The sequence below is a fragment of the Scyliorhinus torazame genome, chromosome 19, assembly GCF_047496885.1.
Source record: "Scyliorhinus torazame isolate Kashiwa2021f chromosome 19, sScyTor2.1, whole genome shotgun sequence".
NCBI lineage: Eukaryota > Metazoa > Chordata > Chondrichthyes > Carcharhiniformes > Scyliorhinidae > Scyliorhinus > Scyliorhinus torazame.
In genome coordinates this window covers 123,579,354-123,593,592 of record NC_092725.1, presented here as the reverse complement: position 1 = coordinate 123,593,592, position 14,239 = coordinate 123,579,354, and the positions used below count along the sequence as shown (strand labels likewise).

Here is a 14,239-nt window from a genome sequence, read left to right as displayed (position 1 = left end):
GATATGTTACATATCTATTAAAATTTGGACCCATCTCTTTGAAACTCCACTGAAATCCTGATGCGCTGACCTCTTGTGGGAACTGAGAACTTCCGATAGGCAATTTCCCGGCTCTCTGGGATCCCCTTGCGAATATCTCGGACTCGGATTTAGACTTTGCGTTGGTGTCCTCGTGCATCAGTTACTGAAAGCAAGCATGCAGGTAAGCAGTCAGTAAAGAAGGCTAATGGTATGTTGGCCTTCATAGCGAGAGGATTTGAGTATATAGAATAGGAATGTTTTACTGCAATTGTATAGGGTATTGGTAATGCCAGACCTGGAGTTTTGATGTCCTTATCTGAGGGAGGATGTTCTTGCTATGGAGGGAATGCAGCGAAGGTTTACCAGGCTGATTCCTGGGACGGCGGGACTGTCATATGAGAGACTAAGTCGGTTTGGATTATATTCATTGGAGTTTAGAAGAGTGAGAGGAGATTTTAAAGAAACTTATAAAATTCTAACAGGATTGGACAGGGTAGATTCAGAAAGAATGTTCCCGATGGTGATGGAGTCCAGAACTAGGGGTCATAGTTTAAGGATAAGAGGTAAACCTTTTAGGACTGAGGTGAGGAAAAGTTTCTTCACCCAGAGAGTGATGAATTGGTGGAATTCACTACGACAGAAAATAGTTGAGGCTAAACCATTGTGTGATTTCAAAAAAGAATTAGATATAGCTCTTGGGATTAAGGGAGTCAAGAGATATGGGGGGTGGTTGGGGATCAGGATATTGAATTTGTTGATCAGCCACAATCATAATGAATGGCGGACCAGGCTTGAAGGGCCGAATGGCCTGCTCCTATTTTCTATGTATGTTTCTACCCAGAAAATATCTAACATCTGGGTAACTGCTGATCACCTCGGTAACCCTCCAACTCCCACCTGGATCTCCCCAACTACCTTCCAAGCTGACCTGACTACACTCCCACCATCTAATTATCATCCAACCACCCCACCCTCTCAACCATTCAAGTACCCCACTCCCAATCACTGGATTTGACTAGCCAGAGATATCTCTCCCCCTATCTACCGACACAGATACCCTTTCACCCAGCTACCCACCTACCAACTCACCCACCCAAACTTCACACATCTAGGCTCCACAATCACCATCAATCTGTCGTTTGATGCTGAAATCAATGCATACATTGCAAAAGCTGCAGCTGTTTTATCTAAACATTTGTTCCGAGATTGTGGAACAGCAAGCTGACTAGGAACAGCTGCTAGTCATCCAAGCCTTTATCAACAGTGCATTTCGCTATAGCACCATGGCCGAGACAACATAAAAGTTAGGCAGGTAGAAACCATTCAGCCTTTTTTCCTTCGCTGTCTCGGAGATGTATCTTCAGTACCCCTTGGCAGGACAACTCACCTAGGTCCTGGAGCATGCCAATTCCACTCATTGCAAAGACAATGTCCGTGCTGGGTCAGCCATATTCATCAGATGGATTATGGCCGTCTACCCATTGACCTTTTGTATAGTGAACAGGCCATTGAGTCAGGACCTCCTGGACATGTCACCACAAGGACACCTGCAAGCGAGATATGAAGATGGTGGACATTGACCCTGGTAACTGGGAGACAGCTGCTGCCAGCCCTGATTTCTGGAGGCGGATAATTTGGAAGGCCTTTGGGAGAGATGAACAAAAGCTCAACCAGCCGTGTCGAGGCCGCGGAGAAAACAGACCAATTATACGTGCATCTTCTCAGTCTACTCTCCTCAAATGCAGCAGATAGCTATGCTAGATTGGAGCACTCAAGCCACACCAGGCAATGCCCTGAAGAGTTGACAGCCACAGTTCATCTTAGGAGTCAGAAGGCTGCCTAAAAAACACTTATATAATAACGCCCTTGAACAACTGTGCTAGAATAATGGTCTACGCACTATATACACGTCTTCAGGAAAATGCTAGCATTCACAACGAAAAGCTGTTCGAGCCAAGCCAAAAAAGGTACACCAAAGCCAATGACAGAATACGTATCGACTGATAAAAGACAACATGACTGTAAGGCAAAAGGTAAAAAAAAGGAGTGCATGACAAGGGGACAGAAAATAAACAAAAAACATTTATTTTATATCTATCGAGAAATAATGCAACAAAACATTAACTGTGCGGTCAAGAAAAAAAATGCCTTCAGTACCATGGTTTATTAGAAGACTTGTCCCATAATAGTTTGATGCCTGAACCGCAAAGAATAGAGGAGTGCAGTGATCAGAATTCAGTGTATCCACTTCAGCATTGTTTGATAGCAGCAATATCAGCAGGTCACTGCAAAGCTCTTTTCCGACAGCAAGGTGCAAAGCACTGTGTGTGGGAAGCAGAATAAATTTTATTTTATGTTTCATAAAAGAATTACTCACAAGTCAACAGATCATTACAGCCAAAGGTAAGAGCTACTGGATTAGTTATTTCTCACATCTTCATGAAAAACCAAATCTACAAAACCTACATACTTTTTTACGATTGAGGGGCTTTCAAAATGGCAACAGATCTTTTGACTCATTTGAAGAAAAAAATCCAGAAAAGCCCATATCCATTCCTGGAAGGTCAGGGGTGTTCGTGTAGGCGTGATTGGGGTTGAGCTGAAGTAGATCGGCTGAGTAACACTGAAAATCTGTCTGAGGCCTAGCAGGGGTGGATAGGAGAAATAATAGAGGTGGATCTATTTAAAGAGAAAATAACAATCCTTAATGTCAAAGACAAAGTAAGGGGGTTTGTGAAGATGTGCCACAACAGCAACATGTTTTGATACTTATTTTTTGCCATCTTAGTGACAGAACCCCCGTTTCACCCTCGCTTTCTATATTTTATGTAATTTTTAAGCTAGCATTAGAATAAAAGTGGATGAAATGTTGGTGCAACACAATTTGGAAGCACCACAAATATTAACTCCAAAACTGCCATATAATTATTTCAGTGGCACATGGATTAAGATCGGAGTTATCTGCAAGAAGATTTACTATTGTACAAGAGGTATGTGTCGTTCGATCAGTCATAACCGAGGCCCTGCTGAAGACTACGGCATTGGGGATCTGGTCTTCCCAGAATCCCATGAGGAATACGCACTGGGGCTTCCAGTATAAAACCAGCCGGCCTAGAACTGGCTGGCACTCACTCGGTTGGGTAGCACTTGCTTGGCTTCTGCTGTACTTAACCTCAGCCTCGCAACGGTGTTTGGACTCCTTGCTTTTGATGGACATAATACAGGTGACTGTCGATGCTGAGGTCTTCCTACTCAACCACCTCCTGGGACTACATTTGCAGGTCAGGACCCATGGTCCCTTGCGATGCCTGTGTTTGGCCGCTTGGATGTATTCGATGCCAGAGTCAAAGACTGGGCCCATTATGCATAGTGCATGCATTATTTTCCCTCCAATAATATCATGGAAGACAAACTGCGAACGGCAATTTTCCTGATGCCGTGCAGTGCTCAAATGTATGGGGTTATCAGAGACCTCACATATCCGGATGCACCGGGCACCCGCACCTTCACGCAGCTTGTTGAACCCAGCTTGTAGGGCAGCATTTTGGCCCACCTCCCTCTGTGAACATCCAGTAATACTGTCTGACGGAACGTGGCCTGGGTGAGTCAGTGAAAGAATTTATTACCAGACTGCACCGGCTCGCTGAGATTTGCGAATAGGGGACCCCCTTCTCAGACGTGTTGCGGGTTCACCCAGTCTGTGGCATCAGCGATGCGGAGACCCAGCGAGCTCACTTTAATATCCAACAAGTGCTCCAAACCACAGTCTCAAGAGGTCCAGGGAATGGAGGTCAAAGCTCTGGAATATGGATCTTCATATGGCACCCCTCCCTCTCCACCTCCCTCCCCTCCCGGTCATGCAGACAATGTGGCCCAGCCTGTGGTCACCAAACCACCCTCTGCAACCAGAACTTTTTCCTGAACCAGCCGAATGCGATGTACCATGCACCATGCGGCTGCCGGGGTTGGGGTGGCCGCCACAGCGTTGCCCATTGTGGTTGCAGCACCGTGGTAGAGGTCGGCGCCAGCCCAGGACAGGGCTTATCACTTAGACTTTCCAGAAGAAGAGGATGACGAGATATAGGTACCATTGTTTGGCAGCAGTCTGCATGGTCCCCAACCACATCCCCGAGAGGGTAAATGGGTATTAGCTGCGCATGGGGCAGTACTGTCGGTAGCCAGAGAGTTAGACCGTATTCAGCGGCGGAAGTTTGACTATCTCGGCTCATCTAGTTAGATATACGGGAGAATAATTGCAGATCCTAGGGACAGTACGGACCTCCAATTGGTCCGACTCCCTCCGATTGTGGCTCAAGGCAATGGCCCCAGCCTCCTGGAGCGCGACTGGCTACTCCACCTCCACTTGGACTGGCACCACATCCGACAGGTAGGATTTGGTGGACTCGGCGAGGTGCTCGAGAAGTTCCCTAATGTTTTCCAGCCTAGTCTTGGGACCATCCAGGGCACCAGGGCCAAACCTGGAGGCTCAACCACTTGTTTCTCCGGGCTCAGCAGATACACTATGCTTTGGGGTGGACAAGGTGAACGCTGAACTCGACTGCCTGGAGAACCTGGACATCATTCGGCCTGTGGGTTTTTCCGATTAGGCAGCACAGGTGGTCCAGTTTCTGTAACCGGTCAGGACCGTGCGCCTCTCAGCAGTTAATACCCCCTTGCAGTTGGACTGATACCCCATGCCCGCCCTGCATAGACGATCTCTACACCAAGCTCGCTGACAGATGCTTATTCACCAAGCTTGATATGAGCAATGCCTACGTACAGCTGACTCTGGATCTGTCCTCTCAGAAATATGTAACCATCAATGGACTGTGCTGGGTTGCACGTGATGGAAGACAAGGTGCGTGCCGTACAGTTGACCGCTGCTCCAACGGAACTCCGCTTGATCCTGGGTTTAGTGAATTACTATGGCAAGTTCATCCTGAACCTGGTGGTGATACTAGCCCCTTTCAACACCCCCCTTTTGAAGAAGGAATACCAGGACTGGCTCTGGGGTGCGGCCTAGGAGGGAATTTCACGTCATATCAAACGGTAGCTATCCTTGTCTGGTGTCTGAACCTACTATGACCCGGGTAAACCCCCGATATCACTTGCGACGCACCGCCTTATGGGATCAGGGCCATCCTAGCCCTTCAGATGCCGGACACGAGAGAACGTCAGATCGCTTTTGCATCCCGGATACTGACTGCCGCCAGCACAGGTATGCATGTGCAGATTGAGGAAGAGGTTTGGCGTTGGTCTTCGGAGTGAAAAAGGTCCACCAATACATCAATGGTCACCACTTTGTTCTTGTTAAGAACCAATTTGAGACAGCACGCATCCAGCAATGGGGACTGCTGCTCCTCACATAAGATGCTCCTCGCATAAGAGTCGAACATCGGCTAGATCACTCAGATAGCACATGCTGATGCGTTGAGCTGGTCGCCCATTCCAATTGAAGTGGACGAGATAGCGGCAGTGTTGAATTTTATGGATTCACCTGCCAGTCACCCCATTTTGCATTCACGGATGGACCCATTTGATGGCCAGCATTGACAGTTGCTAGAGGAGCCAAGGCTTTTTCTTCTAGGATGTCCGAGCTTAGTATTGAAGACCGGGTCCTACTTTGGGTCGTGATCCCAGCTAAAGGCACTCATGTTCTGAGACTTACACAATGAAGATGAAAATGCCACCGTACCTCCACCTTTGGGAGTGACTGGGCTGCCCCTGGGTCCATGTACACCACATACAGTGGCTCCGGCAGAGCTGCTTATGGGCCAATGTTCCTATTGTTAGTGGACACCCATTTCAAATGGTTAGAGGTCCATCGGATGGCAACCATAGCCTCAACCCGACAGTAGAGAAGATGCGGCTCGCTTTATTCATGCTTGGCATCCTGGAGGACCTCCTAATGGACAATGGGTCTTCATTCATGAGTGCGGACAGACATTTCTTAAGACCAAGCCAATGGCATCTGGCATATGAGGATGGCCCCCATCACCCACTGTCCAGCGGGTTGGCCGAGAGGGGAGTCCAAACCCTTCAAGCAGGGCCTTTGCAAGCAGAAGACAGGCTCATTGGACACGCGCTTGGCCAGATTTTTGTTTTCGTACCGGACCACACAACACGCACATATGGCGGCTCTGGCGGTGCTGCTCATGGGCCAATGACTCCGCACTCGCTTGGGTTTGTTAATTATGGATAGCAGGGCAAAAATGCGCTGTCCCCAGGATCAGCAGATGCGCATCCCTGCTCTGCATCGTCTGCCCCATCGTGTTGCCCCAGTGCACGAGGTTATTTGTTAGCTTCGCCCTCGGTGCCAGTTGGCTCTCCAGAGCTATACTGCGGCAGACTGGTCTGGTGCCCTATCGGGTTCAAATTGGAAAACAGCAGTTAGGGCAGCATTTCGATCTATGGGCACACTGATCATTTTTATGTCCGTAACCGGTTGTGCGTCCTGCTCCGGTGGATCCAAGCCCAAGGACCAGCAGGCCTGCAGGACCACCATGCACCCATTCCATGGACCACCTGCAAGCGATGGCCTCTTCGGATTCTGAAATGGAGCCGAACCTCCTGAAGCATACGGTGTGGTGCCAGATGCACAGTGACCGCCTGCCAACCTGTTGCAATCTGAAACGGTGTTCTCCAGCAAGGTATACTGCACCGGGGCCGCTGCCCCAGTCTTCTAACATTCTGCCTGCACCAAAGAGGGTTTGTCAGCCTTCTTCTCCATCTCCTCCTCCTTATTGATTGAAGTGTTGGGTGCTCTGAGGTACAGACGAACCAACATGGTTGCGATTGGTACAACGCAGTTTCATTACATTAAACTATTTATACATCAGACGTGGTACTCAGCACGTTGTGACTGTGTGAGTGTCTTGCTTATGAGGTCCTGGCCCTGTGCTGTCTCCAGATGGACTGCCTAGGAAGTGTTGTGTTTCTTGTTTTATACTGTGTCTGCTCTTGTCTGTGATTGGCTGTCGTGTTATGTGTGCTAATTGGTCCGTTGGTCTGTCTATCATTTTGTATGTGTTATGATGTATGTTTGAATATCATGACATTGATGACCAATGGATGGTCCTTTGGACTTGGGGTGTGTGGGGGATGGATGTCATAGGATAGGCCTTCTGAAGCACACGGCTTTGGGGATCTGGTCTTCCCAGAATCCTTAGAGGAATAGGTGCTAAAGGGCTGGAGCTACCTTGAGTTTCTAATATAAAGCCGGCAAGCCTAGAACTGGTCGGCACTCACTCGATTGGGTAACACTTGCTTTGTCTCTCTGCTATACTTAGAAATCAACCACCTTTAGAAATAAACCTCCTGTTTAGCCTTGCAACTATGTGTGGACTCCTTCCTTTTGGCAGACATAATAAGAACATTCTAGATTAATACAGATCTCAAATATATTTGCATATTCTAATTATATCACAATAGACTCAAGCAACCGACTGTGCAGATAATGACTAACTGAACAAAAATAGTATGGAGAACATTAATCACATTTGTGAAAGAAATTAAATTTGCTCTTTTAAGATCTGGGGCAGGATTCTCTGACCCCCAGCCGGGTCATAGAATCGCCGAGGGGCGGCGTGAATCCCGACCCGCCGGCTGCCGAATTCTCCGGCGCCGGGGATTTGGTGGGGACGTGAATCGTGCTGCGCCGGTCAGCGGCCATTGGCAGCGCCCCCCCCCCCCACATTGATTCTCCGCGGCCCACGATGGGGCCTGTCCCGCCGGGGTAAATTACAACAGGTACTTACCAGCAGGACCTGGCTCCATGGGCAGCCTCCGGGGTCCTCGAGGGCTGGGGTGGGGGGGGGGGATCTGGCCCCGGGGGGTGCCCCCATGGTGGTCTGGCCCACGATCGGGGCCCACCGATCCGCGGGCGGGACTGTGCCATGAGGGCACTCTATTACTCCGCGCCGACCGCTGTAACAGTCCGCGATGGCCAACGCGGAGATGAACCCCCTTGCGCATGCGTCGGGATGACGCCAGCACACTCTGGCACTCCTGCACATGCGCCAACTCATGCCGGCCGGCGGAGGCCCTTCGGCGCCGGTTGGCGTGGCGCCAAGCCCCTTCCACGGCGGCCGGCGCGGTGCAAACCACTGCGGCGCCGGCCTAGCCCCTGAAGGTGCGGAGGATTCCGCCCCTTCGGGGCGGCCCGATGCTGGAATGGTTCACGCCACACCTACCCGCCCGGAGATGCCCGCCCCGCCGGTTCGCGGAGAATCCCGCCCATGAACTTTGCTGCTCAATTAGAACAGGAAACCTTTCAACCCAAAGTGGGCTGCAAAATTGTTTAGAGCTGCACGGATTGGGGAAGTTTATCTGGATGGCTGAGTCAAATCTCGAGGTCTGATCCATTCCTTTATTAGATTTTTTTTCCATTGTGTAAATCTGGACTTAAAATCTATAGGCCACATCAGATGGGGGGAGTGGACCCATGGAGGTTTGCAAGACCGCAGGCCAGGGAATTTTCTTTCTTTTCCCACGTGCACAAGGCCTACTCACGGATAGATTTCTTTGTTCTGGGCAGGGTGCTCATCCCGAGGGTGGAGGGGACGGAGTATTCGGCCATAGCCGTCTCGGACCATGCCCCGCACTGGGTGGAAATGGGGCTGGGAGAGGAGAGGGACCAACGCCCGCTGTGGCGGCTGGATGTGGGACTGCTGGCAGATGAGGTGGTGTGTGGGAAGGTGAGGGGGTGTATCGAAAGGTACTTAGAGGCCAACGACAACGGGGAGGTGCGAGTGGGGGTGGTATGGGAGGTGTTGAAGGCGGTGATCAGGGGAGAGCTAATCTCCATCAAGGCTCATAGGGAGAAGACAGAGGGCATGGAAAGGGAGAGGTTAGTGGGGGAGATTTTGCGAGTGGACAGGAGATACGCAGAGGCCCCGGAGGAAAGATTACTTGGGGAAAGGCGACGGCTCCAGGCGGAGTTTGACCTGTTGACCACGGGGAAGGCGGAGGCACAGTGGAGGAAGGCGCAGGGGGCGACCTACGAGTACGGGGAAAAGGCCAGTCGGATGCTGGCACACCAGCTCCGTAAGAGGACGGCAGCGAGGGAAATAGGGGGAAATCAAAGATGGAAGGGGAGCCACTGTTCAGAGTGCAACGAAAATAAACAAGGTATAAAAGGCCTTCTATGAAGAGCTGTACAGATCCCAGCCCCCAGGGGGGGGAAGAGGGGATGAGACAATTCCTAGACCAACTGCGGTTCCCGAGGGTGGAGGAGCAAGAGGCGGCTGGTTTGGGGGCACCAATCGGGTTGAAGGAGCTGAGTAAGGGTTTGGGGAGTATGCAGGTGGGGAAGGCCCCGGGGCCGGACGGGTTCCCGGTGGAGTTCTATAGAAAGTATGTGGACCTGTTGGCCCCGCTACTAGTGAGGACCTTTAACGAGGCAAGAGAGGAGGGAACCTTGCCCCCGACAATGTCGGAGGCGACAATTTCCTTGATTCTGAAGCGAGACAAGGACCCACTGCAACGTGGATCGTACAGGCCGATTTTGCTCCTCAATGTGGGCGCTAAGTTATTGGCAAAAGTGCTGGCCACAAGGATTGAGGACTGTGTCCTGGGGGTGATTCATGAGGACCAGACGGGATTCGTAAAGGGCAGGCAATTAAATACTAATGTGCGGCGGCTCTTAAACGTGAAAATTATGACATCGGAGGAGGGAGAGGCGGAGATAGCGGCAGCTATGGACGCGGAAAAGGCCTTTGACCGAGCAGAGTGGGAGTACCTCTGAGAGGTGTTGCATAGGTTTGGGTTCGGGGGAGGGTTTATTAGCTGGGTTAAGCCCCTTTACAGCGCCCCGGTGGCAAGTGTGGTGACGAACCGGCGGAGGTCGGAGTACTTTCGGCTGTACCGAGGAACGAGGCAGGGGTGCCCCCTGTCCCCCCTGTTGTTTGCATTGGCGATCAAATCCTTGGCCATATCACTGAGGGAGTCTAATAAATGGAGGGGGGTGGCCCGCGGGGGAGAAGAGCATCGGGTGTCGCTATAAGCGGATGACCTGCTGCTGTACGTGGCGGACCCAATGGAGGGGATGGTGGAGGTCATGCAGACTCTGAGGGAGTTTGAGGAGTTCTCGGGCTATGAGCTCAATGTAGGGAAGAGTGAGCTTTTTGTATTACAGGCAGGGGACCAAGAAAGAGGGATAGGGGACCTACCGCTGAGGAGGGCGGTGGGGAGTTTTCGGTATCTGGGGATCCAGATAGCCAGGAGTTGGGGGGGGGGGGCCTACACAAATTGAATCGGACGAGGTTGGTGGACCAAATGGAGGTGGACTTCAAAAGATGGGAAATGTTGCCGCTCTCGTTGGCAGGTAGAGTGCAGTCGGTCAAAATGGTGGTCCTTCCGAGGTTTTTGTTTGTGTTTCAGTGCCTTCCCATCGTGATCACCAAGGGCTTTTTCAAGAGAGTAGGTAGGAGTATTATGGGGTTTGTGTGGGCGAATAAGACCCCGAGGGTAAGGAGAGGGTTCCTGGAACGCAGTAGGGACCGTGGAGGGTTGGCGCTGCCAAACCTAGGGAGCTACTACTGGGCAGCAAATGTGGCAATGATCCGCAAGTGGGTTATGGAGGGAGAGGGGGCGGCATGGAAGAGGATGGAAATGGCGTCCTGTAAAGGAACGAGCTTGGGGGCGTTGGTGACGGCACCGCTGCCGTTCTCGCCATCAAAGTATACCACGAGCCCGGTGGTGGCGGCAACGTTAAGGATCTGGGGCCAGTGGAGATGGCACAGGGGTGCAGTGGGAGCCTCGGTGTGGTCCCCGATCTGGGGTAACCACCAGTTTGTCCCGGGGAAGATGGACGGGAGGTTCCAGGGCTGGCATCGGGCGGGGATTAGAAGAATGGGGGACTTGTTCATTGACGGGACATTTGCGAGCCTACGGCACTGGAGGAGAAGTTTGAGTTACCCCGGGAAATGCATTTAGATATATGCAGGTGAGGGCTTTTGGGAGGCAACAGGTCTGGGAATTCCCGTTGCTCCCGGCACAAGAAATTCAAGACAGGGTGATCTCGGGTGTATGGGTCGGGGAGGGCAAGGTTTCGGCAATACACCAAGAGATGAAAGAAGAGGGGGAAGCACGAGCAGAAGAGTTGAAGGGTAAATGGCGGGAGGAGATCGAGGAAGGTTTGTGGGCTGATGCCCTTGGTAGGGTTAATTCCTCCTCCTCCTCATGTGCCAGGCTCAGCCTGATACAATTTAAGGTGGTTCACAGAGCGCACTTGAGGGGAGAGGTTGAGTAGGTTCTTTGGGGTAGAGGACAGATGTGGAAGGTGTTCAGGGAGTCCGGCGAACCATGTCCACATGTTTTGGTCATGCGCGGCACTGGAGGGGTTCTGGAGAGGAGTGGCGGGAGCAATATCTCAGGTGGTGAAAGTCCGGGTCAAGCCAAGCTGGGGGCTAGCAATATTCGGAGTAGTGGATGAGCCGGGAGTGCAGTAGGCTAAAGAGGCCGGAATTCTGGCCTTTGCGTCCCTAGTAGCCCGGTGAAGGATCTTGCTATTGTGGAAGGAGGCGAAGCCCCCTAGCCTGGAGGCCTGGATAAACGACATGGCTGGGTTCATAAAGCTGGAGAGGATTAAGTTTGACTTGAAAGGGTCTGCGCAGGGGTTCTACAGGCGGTGGCAACCGTTCCTAGACTACCTCGCGGAGCGTTCGAGGAAGGTCGGTCAGCAGCAGCAACCCTGGGTTGTGGCGGGGGGGGGGACGAGAGATTGTTTGAGGGGATGGATGAGTAGGAGATAACATGGAGGGTGGGGGAAACCGGCACGTGCGGGCGAGAGCCAGTGTATAAAGCTATGTAAATATACCATTTTGCCATGTATATATCTTGCCCAGTGCGATTTTGTGTTATTTTGTTACGGGAGGGGGGGGGGGGGGGGTTATTGTTTGTAAGGGGAAAAAATTGTGTTGTTAAAAAACTTTAATAAATATATATTTTTTTTAAAAATCTATAGGCCACATTAAACTGAAATTCTACGCAATGACTCAAGCATCAACACATGCTGTTTAAGTAATAAATGCAACACATTATTTTTCTTACCTATCACCATGTTTGTCAACTGCATTAACATTAACACCTTGCTTTATAAGGAATTCCAGACTCTGAGCTTTTTCTGGCCTGTACAAAAAACAAGCTTTTTAAAAACATAGACTACATTTCTGCATCAAACCAATCACATCAGATGCAAAAATTATGATAGATGTGAACTGATAGTGGGTGACATACAATTTTATTTCATCATGCAGCAATCCAAACATCAATTCTTCCCGCTCTTCAGCTTTAAAACCAAAGTCCTTTTCACTGAGCCTGTAAGTTAAACCAAAATTAAAGAATAAAAAAGATAAATGGAAACTATAAATGTTCTTATTTTGAATATCATCTGTGCTTCTTCCCTTTTTCCATCTTAAATTTATTATGTGATTAAGAAGCCACCTTGGATGCAAACTCTCCATTGTTTTTTATAATTGTAGGTTGTAGCCACCTGGGTTGGCCAACTCCCGACGTAAAATGGAGAACAGCAAAAGCTGCAGGGAAATTCAGCCAACACAGGCAGAAACTAACAGGTGCAAATTTACTCTGTTTTAAACTCTGCAAAAGCCCAGACAGCAGCGATACAAGCAGCCACCTGCATAATAATGTAGCAACCATCTACATACAAATGAGCGATCCCCGGGAACAATCGAAACATTTGGGATAAACAAGGCCAAGCCAGACTCCTCGGCACCAGCAGGAGCCAACACAAAAGACACTTCAAGACCACCCATCGATCAGGGAAGCGCTCCAGTATTGGGGAAATCGAACCAAGCGATTGGAACGAAGTCCAATCACTTGGAACCAGGTACCGGGTCCGCCCCGAAAGGCGGGAAGCCCCTGGGGACTATAAAGTTAAGCCCCCGAGTTCAAATTGTCCTTCTTGACCGGGTCACTCAGCAATGCGAACCAACCCTCAACAGTGGCCGGTTCAGCTGCCGCCAAAAGCCAGTAAGTCTTAAGTCAACGCTCGCAATGAGATAGGCGCTCCTAGCTACCAGTCCGTACCAACTTTGAATCCCGCAGACTCAGAACCCGAACGAAAGGCCATTTGTTTCCCTGACCTGGTGGGCCAGTCCGAAGCTAAGTATAGTCCTGTTAGTTGTGGAAGTAGCTTAGAAGTAGAATTTATGCATGAGTAGCGATTACTGTGTATAATAAATGTGCTTTGATTTGAATCTTACTAATTGGTGTATTGAGTTATTGATCATTACTTGAACTTGAACCTCGTGGCGGTATCATAAAGATACCTGGCGACTCGAGGGCAAAGGTTATAAAACAGAGCCAACTGAACCAACCAAAAGTTAGCAACAAGGTGGGGCAAAACAGCCCCTCAAGCAAAATTCATTTTTGATGCAATTCAAACAAAGTCCAATCCAGATTTGTAAAAATTCATTGGCTCTCCAACAATACAGTCAGGTAGGTTTCAGGAACCAGCAATGATGAAAGAACCATGATAAACGACCAAATGAGGATGGAGGGAGACTGGTGGCATTCTCATGCAACTTACAACCTTGTCCTTCGAGGTGGGAGACCTTCCCATGTGTGAGAGTTGCATCTTGTAGATAGTACACCCAATCAATGTACCACCACGGAGAAAGGAGTGGATGTTTCGGCTAATTGATCAGATGCCAAGGAAGCAAACAGTTTTGTCCAGGGCATTGCTAAGCTTCTTTTTTAAAAAATTTTGAAATGCTTCCTGGTTTACATAAACAAATTTAAAATTTGACAAGATGCCGCATGCCTCATTAAGCATGTGTAGCGTACACTGCACAGGGTTCACACTTTAATTTGGCCCCTATGTTACAACTAATCCCTGTGCCCAGGCAGATTTCCTATCAAGTGAGTTGGAATTGATGGGAATGAAACATTGGCGATGACTTTGATGGCATTGTGTGATAATGTTACTGGATATTTCATAGATTAGAAAATTTACAGGAACTGTTTCACTGGGCTTATTTAAGCCAAAATTGTTTAGGTAATGTTTGAAAAAGTACTATTAATTGTGTAAAGGTTTTTTTTGTGTTTTTTAAAAATGTTATTATATTTAGTCTAACAAATGTTTAACTTTAATGCATAAAATTATTACAAGATAGAGAACGTATTATTAAAATGAACAAAGACCATCACATCTTCTGAACAAAGTGCAGATACTTTTTAAACTAATGGGTGTAAT

At 49.5% G+C, this 14,239-nt stretch overlaps 1 protein-coding gene across 1 annotated transcript in view; it reads right to left on the bottom strand.

Moving 5' to 3' along the window:
- LOC140396483 (uncharacterized) overlaps positions 1-14,239 on the bottom strand; it is a 183,343-nt gene that overhangs the window by 22,023 nt on the left and 147,081 nt on the right. Inside the window, exons 23-25 of the mRNA XM_072485151.1 lie at positions 12,259-12,339; positions 12,073-12,150; positions 2,179-2,342 (exon numbers count right to left, since the gene is read on the bottom strand). Of these exons, the coding sequence (XP_072341252.1) occupies positions 2,179-2,342; positions 12,073-12,150; positions 12,259-12,339 (323 nt within the window). The remainder of the gene's footprint in view (positions 1-2,178; positions 2,343-12,072; positions 12,151-12,258; positions 12,340-14,239) is intronic.